The sequence below is a fragment of the Ammodytes marinus genome (assembly GCF_949987685.1).
Source record: "Ammodytes marinus genome assembly, chromosome: 5".
Taxonomy (NCBI): domain Eukaryota; kingdom Metazoa; phylum Chordata; class Actinopteri; order Uranoscopiformes; family Ammodytidae; genus Ammodytes; species Ammodytes marinus.
In genome coordinates, this window is record NC_137234.1 from 6502879 (window position 1) to 6511277 (window position 8399).

General features: G+C 38.5%; 1 protein-coding gene across 3 annotated transcripts; it reads left to right on the forward strand.

Annotated features, from left to right (window-relative positions):
• Nucleotides 1-3072: 3072 nt before the first annotated feature.
• admb (adrenomedullin b) lies at nucleotides 3073-6709 on the forward strand. Of its 3 annotated transcripts, none has more exons than XM_080028353.1 (5): nucleotides 3073-3194; nucleotides 3558-3673; nucleotides 4523-4663; nucleotides 5103-5416; nucleotides 5556-6709. In XM_080028353.1, the coding sequence occupies exons 2-4, from the start codon at nucleotides 3570-3572 to the stop codon at nucleotides 5371-5373; spliced, it is 516 nt and encodes a 171-aa protein (XP_079884479.1). In that variant the 5' UTR covers nucleotides 3073-3194; nucleotides 3558-3569; the 3' UTR covers nucleotides 5374-5416; nucleotides 5556-6709. The 3 variants fall into 3 exon arrangements, with proteins under 3 accessions (XP_079884479.1, XP_079884480.1, XP_079884478.1); XM_080028354.1 differs by having other exon boundaries at nucleotides 5103-5332; XM_080028352.1 differs by having other exon boundaries at nucleotides 5103-6709.
• The last annotated feature ends 1690 nt before the right edge of the window (nucleotides 6710-8399 follow it).

Sequence of the window (8399 nt, forward strand, 5' to 3'; positions counted from 1 at the left end):
GTACGTTGGGATTCTGTACACACACTAGGGATACATATTAATGTTGAAAAAACATTAAAAAAGTGGATTTTTGCGTAATAGGTGACCTTTAACATTCTGACTAAAGGATGAACCAGTCTCTCTGGACTGATGTTGAGACATTGTTGTCTGAGTTTATGAGCTGGAATTCCCATGGAGGAACTCAGGTCCCACACGGTGTAAATCTGTAACTCATACGTAGTCATAAGCCAGGCTCCCACTGGGCACAAAATCACAAATTCCAGCTTTATATTTTGTATGTGTATATGTTGTATATGTATTAAGGCCACTGCTGCACAGATCAGTTGTGGAAGTACACTGACAATAGGTTTTCCGCGAGATATTGCGATTTGATTTACAATATAATTTTTTTTTAATTGTTTAATTATTTGAATATATATTTATAAAATCCAATTTAAATTTGAAATCAGTTCATTGTTCAGCCCTAACTGATAGCACTGCTGAAACTTGCTACAGCAACATAATACTAGACAATCTGAGTCCAATATGGAAAGTACATGATTACCTAAACCTTGTAAACACAGAATAAACAGCCGGTTCGGATCGTTCTGCTATTGGGTATCTGTCATAAATACGTGCAACATTGTTTTTCCCATCGGGAAAATTGATATTGTCCACCTGTCAATAGTAAATATCTGTGTATTTTTCCCACACAAAATAACACATGTTGTAATCTTCTGTTATTTCGAAAGGAACTAAAGAGGAATTTTTGGACCTCACATTTAGACAACTGCATTTCCAGGGAGTATTCTCTTACAGACCCATAAAGAGTACCATGGTGTTACATACCAGAGGAGCTGAGTTAATAAATTTACTAAAATTCCTGTCTTTTTACATCAGTAGTAACATACACACACACACCCACACATACATACAAACACACACAGACACACAAACAGTACGCAATGGGCAACTAAAAATAGACACTGACAATCTAATAATATCACATAATGGGTTCCTGCCAATGTTGAGCTCACACTGAGCTCTACTGACCCCTGACTGTGTAAATCAAACCCAGCCTCATCCGTCCCCTAACCAAACACCAGATTGTCTACATTTCTGGTAGAAGTAATCCAATGTAAAATCTATTCTCAGAGCAACAACTTAAGGGACAAAAAGATCTTGCCCTCCTGAAATGGATCAAATTGATCAAAGCCATTCGGTTGAAACTATTTTTTTGGAGTAATCAAATTCTGTAACGTCAGCACGCAAAACAGAAGGCAACTAATATAAAAAGGTGCAGTGTGAATTCATCTGCATTTTTTAGAAGAAGTAATATAGAATAAATAACTAAATACATTTTCACCTCATCACTTGATATTGTGGAAAGATTTGAGGGAGCGGTGGTTGAAGCCATCTTTAGTAACTAGCTTATTGTCCTTGAAGGCCACCATAGCTTCTTGTAACCAAGAATGCATTGCAATCTAGAAAGTTCACCACTTGATGCCACTAAATTATCCGATATTACACACTGCACCTTTAAGAACTAGAAAGGATCATGTTAAAACACAGATCACTGAATCACCTTTTTTAATAAGTAAACTGTTCATTCAGTTAAAAAAATTACAATAGAGTTGACTTTGGAAGGGGGCAGTCATACATAGTACAGCACCCCTGGAGCAGTTTGGGGTTAAGTGCCTTTCTCAAGGACACAATGGTAGAGATGGTGGGCACCGTAGATGTAATACCAGCCACCACTAGTTTTACAAATAACACCCTCCTGTCCAGTACCGGGGCGGCAGTGGCGAAGTGGGTAGGGAGCTCGCCTCTGGTGTGCAGGGTCGGAGGTTCGATCCCCCGTCTCCCCGCCACATGTCGAAGTGTCCCTGGGCAAGACACTGAACCCCGAATTGCTCCCGATAGTTAGCTTAGTTAACTTAGCACCGTAGTGCTAAGCCTACCCTGCGTGGTAGCTGCTGCTATCGGTGTATGAATGTGTGTGTGACTGGGTGAATGTGTACAAAAACAATGTAAAGCGCTTTGAGTCTGTGATAAACGGAGATATAGCGCTATACAAGTCCATTTACCATTTACCGGGGATCGAACCAGCGACCTCATGGTAACTGTTTGGCCCATATTCCTCTGGGTCATCCTACCACCCCCTTTTTCTTTTTTTGGGCAATTTTTTGGTGCCATTTGGTGTCATCCGGATGCACCAATTGTTACCCTAGAAACATGGCTCTTGATTGTAGGCTTACTAATTATTTTCTTTTTTAGACAGTCCAATGGCATAGAACAAATTTAACAGCAAAAATAAGACCGAACCATGTGCGCTGATAAAATCAACCTCAACTCTTTGAGACGAACTTTGAGTTCCTCGGAGCACCTCTAAGCTCTACACGTGCAGAACACAATGCCCTTGTTTTAAATGCTTGGAAGTAACTACTGGTGGTCTAAGTAGCCCCCAGAATGATTAAACTGGTCATCTGGAGGTGCACAAGTTCAGCAAAGAGCACATGTTCCGTCCTTAAATGTGCACAGTGCATGCAGTTGCCATAACAACACAGCGCCAATAAAACACTAAGCCTTTTGTTGCAATTTAAAATCACAGATGGTTAACTCAGACTAAGACCATCACCTTCAGAATTAATTCAGCTATTCACAACTTTTAAACCCAGCTTAATTGCCTTAAAGCACGCATGGCCAACGATTGCACTCCAGTACATGCATAACTCCACAATTATTCACAGAACAGACAAACAATATGCAAATGTGCACAAGTCTTCCATTTACACATCCAAAAATAAACTTTTGAGGATTTTTTTTAAATATAAATGTGATACATTTTCAAAACCCACACACACACAGAACCATTTCCGAATGAAAATGTGGTATTTTACTTGAGAATTAAGATTGCTGACACCATTGGAATCTCTATCAACGTGTTTTGGGTTTGACAATCTTCGTGTGGGGTGGGATGGGGTTGACATGCACTGTCCCACAGCCCCTCCCACTGGGTCTGGCATTCAGGTACAAGCTCCCTCCCTCCTTCTATAAAGCCTCTGACGTTAGCAGTGTAAAATTCAGACTTCAACTCATGGTAAAGTTTTTACAGCCTTGGAAAAATAAAAAATATTATTTTTGCTAAACAATACACAACACACTTGGATGTGCCAACTAATTTATCTACATCAGATTACAAGCTAGAGACTGAGGTAAGTTACTTTTTGTCCCACAATTTTAATTTAAGATAATTTTTTGTAAGATTGCTAAATATCTATTTTTTTTCTTTGAGAATGTAAATATCCCGTTTAATTTTAGTATAAGACTTAATAGTTGACTTAAGATGTCAATAGTTATTCATTGGTTGTGTGAACTGATGACTAGATGTTTCTACATCACCTGCTATACTAATCCATTAATACTAATTATTTCAATTGTACTCTAACCACAGACCTATATTCTTACCCACTCTGATGTGCCGATTCAATGCTGTAATAAACTAATAAATCACCAGTTGTGAAAGAAGTTCAGACCTAATCTCCTAAATATGATTTATTTGTCTTTACCACTGACAGCTTCCAGCCAAAATGAATTTAGCCTTGCACACTGTCATCTGCTGTTGTGTTCTCACCACTGTCCTGCCACTGGTACAAAGTGCCACAGGGGATCTGAACACCGGCCTCAAAAGAAGGTGAGTTGCCACATCAACACACACTCTGAGAACATTGTGTTCACTCTAAAAAAATAGCCTCGCCCCTCAATAACACAACAGATATTAAATGTTTATACAAATATATTTCTGTTCCCTAAATTAGAACAATTTCCCAAATTTCCCACTTAAGTCAAATATTTCTGTCAGATACTGGATTTTTGAGGCAGATTCTAATAGATATTTGAATTTTCATTAGAACTTTATTGGCCAGAGCCAAAACATATAGAAACCATGTTTGGTAAAGGATCGCTAAGTTAGTTAGCAAACAATAGTGATCATATGATCAGAGATGCCATGCAGGGAATTTTACAATTAAAACACAATTGTCGGTGCTCTCTGGTGGACAAATAATGTAGTGATGACATGACAAGATGTTTTCATGTGTTTTGTTTGGGCTCTTCTTCACATCAATCATGGCATGGCATTTCTTTTATTTTTTAAGATTATTTTTTGCCATTTTTATGCTTTATTAGACAGTTGTGGAGAGACAGAGATGAAATGGGGCAGAGCACCATGAGCGCCCCCCATGGCATGGCATTTCTATACTGCAACGTAACTTATGACATTATTCTGATAAGATATATCTGTTAAGACCCAATATCGACTAATATGTCTGCCAGTAAGATTTATCGGTCAGGCCTCTTCTGCTTTGGTATGAATCAATCAATTTTCTGGAAACAAATTTCGTGACTGACTACCCTTAACAGATCCATATAAATTCTTGAAAAGTCATGGCATCCAGTCCACTCTCATAAAATCAAGTTGAGTGTCTCTGTCAATTAGGGTAAGTTTTTCTGTGATCTTAACTTCTTCTGTCCTTTGTTGCAGGTTTAGAGCTTGGCTGCAGAGTCGTGTGAAGAGAGACCTGCCCGACAGCGCAGTCATGTCCGATGATGAGGAGTGCGTTGACATCGATTTTGGACCAGAGCATGACGGCTATGATGCAAATATTGTCTCACCTTCATCCAGGTAAAAAGAAAAGCTGCATTTTGAGGCCATTTTTCCTGTGATTTGATAGCAGCGAAAGTTGAGATCGGTAGATGGAGAAAGTCTTTAATGAAAAAAACAAAAACAAAGCTGGAATTTAACCAGTAGCATTTTTGTTTTTCGGATCCCCTCCCATTAGGCAACGAGGAGACTCCCAAAACTCATGCTGCTGATATTACAGGAGTTTACATTCCAGATGATCAAAATAAAATGTCCGCCAATATGAGCACAGATAGATGTTTATAGGAAAGTTGGTCATTTCTGACTGGATGATCTGTCCTCTATAAGACAAACTAATGCATTTCAATAAATCAAGATGACAGTTTTGATTTAGACGCTGTCAACATATTATGTGCTGCCAGGTCAGATTTAACAACCCTGGAAAGCGGTCTGAAAAATACCATTTCTTTTCATTTTCCAGCGATGGGCTGAATATCAGACGTAGGAGGTCTCCAGCAGGCAACGGCTGCCGCCTGTTCACATGTTCATTACCCGACCTGATTCACAAACTGACCAAGATTAACGACACGACCAGAGATCCAGTGGCTCCTGTGGCACAGATGGAAAAATACGGCCGCCGACGCCGCTCTCTCCTTGATGTCACTCAACTCGCGCTGCGGACCGGAAGACAACGACGAAGCACTGAACTTGGTCAGCGAGTCCGCAGACACAAAGCTACATCTGTACAGTGACAGTCCACCAGAGGGAGATTTGCTCTGGTCACTCTGGATGAGGGCAAGATTCCAATAATACTGATACTGATAGTGCATGCTTAGGTGCAGATCTCAGCTGTCTGAACAAGTTAGGGTTGGTGTGATGTATGGATCAATTCAAGTCCGAACTGAATGACATGAATTGTCCATCTCTTCTTCAGCTTCCATGATGATGATGATCGTTTGCGAGTGAGATACAAGACAATCCCTGCAGATCTTCCATGAATAACCCAAGAACCGAGGAGTAACCAAGGCCATGACGGGAGGACTTTTGCTCAAGAAAATTATATTACTGGAACCCAAACTGCGACAAGCAGGATCCTTTCACAAGTGAACTGAATGCAGTGAACTGCTTGTGAAGTGCAATGTATTCGATATGTACTGGGCTTATGCATAGTTACAAATAAGTAATTATCAGCTTGTATATAAGGATATATAAAGCTACCTTATATTTAAGCATAAAACTATATTTTTTTATACAGCCAAAATATATATTTTTTTGGATTTTAACTTCAATGAAGTATCCTACCTGTTGGGGGCGCCCTTAGCTCAGTTGGTAGGGCGTCCCCCCCCATGGGCCTCGGCCAGCAGCGGACCCGGGTTCGATTCCAGCCCGCGGTCGTTCTCTGCATGTCACTCCCCTCTCTGCCCCATTTCAACTCTGTCTCTACACTATCAATAAAGCATAAAAATGCCAAAAAAAATATCTTAAAAAAAATAAAAAAGTATCTTACCTGTGTAAATACTAATCTGATCGTATATTCATCATGTTAAGTCTCTTATCACATAGTGATGTGTTGTACCAATTGTGTAAACATTATTGTGATGATATTGTGACACGTAATTGGAAAATAATCATGTTAGAGATGTTTTTCTGCATGGTTAAAGTTATAAATGGCAACATAACAAATCTGATTTTTGTCCGGACTTTGGATGACATGGGAAGTGAGAGTATCTTTGTGCTATGAAGCAGAAGAACTGAGGAGCTAATAAAAGTGTGGTGCTGCCATCTAGCTTTACAATGGGCTACATGTTACAAATGCAGGTCAAGCCATTTCTAAAACAATGCAGCTTCAACAAATACTTCTATGCTATATGTTTTAATCTTAAAAAGGCCTAGTTTTGAAATGTGTTTGCTTCTTCATTTGAATGTAATAATAAATCCTATTTTACTCATAATTGTAATGACATTATTGGAAATGGTATTAGATAACATGATTAATGTCTTGCTGTGGAGAACATGGCAGGAGTTGTAATAGTTTTCAGATGGATGTGGTGTCCTTGATTTTGAAATAAATGCAACAATGAAAAATAACTTGAATCAATTTTGATATTACTTGGTGTTGCGCAACAATTGAATATTCTGCTTCTATGTTAAATGCCAATTTTAGGGAGGCTCATAAGAATCACAAAATATTTGACATTTTATGATGGTATGTATGAGTTTTATGAAGTCAAACCTTGTCACACAATGGAGTACATTCTGTTCTAAAAATAATTTACGGTTCACCAGCTGCACATGTCTCGAGGAAACACATACTGAAGTTAAATGGGTCGACATGTTCCTAAAAATTGTAGTCAGTCACAGCGTGTCAACAAAATGAATTATCTTTTGGCAAAAGTTGATCCAAGTGTGATGAATGAAGAGAATGGAGCGTTGACTAACAAATGAGGATAAAGATATTAATCATAGAGGAATCTGGCCTCCACATAAAGAGGCCCCACCGAGGAGAGATAATTACAAAACAATCTCACCATAAGTCTGGTTCTGTAAAATATCAAAACCTCCCCAGACTGGAATAAGTAGATTTCTATATAAAATTAATGTTTTAAGTCTCTCTGACTTTACAAGTTTGTTTGCAACCTAAAGTAAAGAATTAATAATCAATCACGTTTAAATATTTATTTAAATAAATGTTTTTTATAGTTGAATTAACATTTTCTATGAAACTTTTCTTCACTTCTCATCGATAAAATGCAACTTTAATTTAACTTTTTTAAATGACCTCTTGCACAGTAACTGAAACAACATGAATGTAGCTCTCCCCAGAACTATTTGGAACACCATTACTATTCAACAATCTACAAGGCCTCAACACTTAGTTCTTAGTTATTTCTGCCAACTGGGAAATATTGTGGCCCTCAGAGATGTCTGATGTCACTCATACTAGCCGTGCGTTCCAAATCGCATACGGTACTCTTTCTTTTTTCTATTCTACATACTACATCTGACCATAAAAATTATCTAGTTAGCATGCATCCCCGGTTGTTTCCATAAAGAGGCTTTGTCGATGCAATGTCACTTTGGGTGCGCACAGGATTGAGGGTCAGAATCACCTAAATAGCATGCTGATTTCAACACTTAAATCTCGGCCAGATGTAAAAAACATCCTGGTATTTTTAAGCATACTAAATCTGACCACAAGAATCGGGACATCCTAAATCTTTTTTCTACCATACTAAATAGCAGAGAGTATGGGGATTGGAACGCAGACTAGGTTGAGTTCTCCATTATATAGTTTGTCCACCAGAGAGCACTGGCACAATGTTCCATTTCCCGCTGAGAACCAGTATGTATTTCGGTCACTCTTATAACTTTTAATGATTTTTTTGTTAAAAAACAATTATTTTCATATTTTTTTCCAAATATTATATTAGAATTGGCCTCACAAATCCAGTATCAGTTGAACTATATGCTCATACAATGCTTGACACAATGTTTTTTTCCCAGTTTATCCTGATATGTAAGGTATGCATCACATACACTTATAACACCATAAGGAGTAACATTTTGTGTGACTTTATTGAACAACCAATAAAGATTCTAAGACCATAAGGCCACCAAAACCCTTAAATCAGGCGCTCATGTTGTATGGTTAGAACGCCCCCCCCAATAGAGGCTCAGTCCTCAAAAGCAGCAGACCACAGGTTCAAATCCGGCCCGTGTTTGACGATCATAAATTACATCTCAGCGCAAACGAGACCATGAGTGCAAGAATGACATT

Bases quoted from the DNA above. Each gene is read 5' to 3' on its own strand.
- admb (XM_080028352.1), top strand. From the start codon at position 3,570: ATGAATTTAGCCTTGCACACTGTCATCTGCTGTTGTGTTCTCACCACT. The intron at 3,674-4,522 runs GTGAGTTGCCAC...CCTTTGTTGCAG, and splicing joins AACACCGGCCTCAAAAGAAG to GTTTAGAGCTTGGCTGCAGA. The intron at 4,664-5,102 runs GTAAAAAGAAAA...TTCATTTTCCAG, and splicing joins ATTGTCTCACCTTCATCCAG to CGATGGGCTGAATATCAGAC.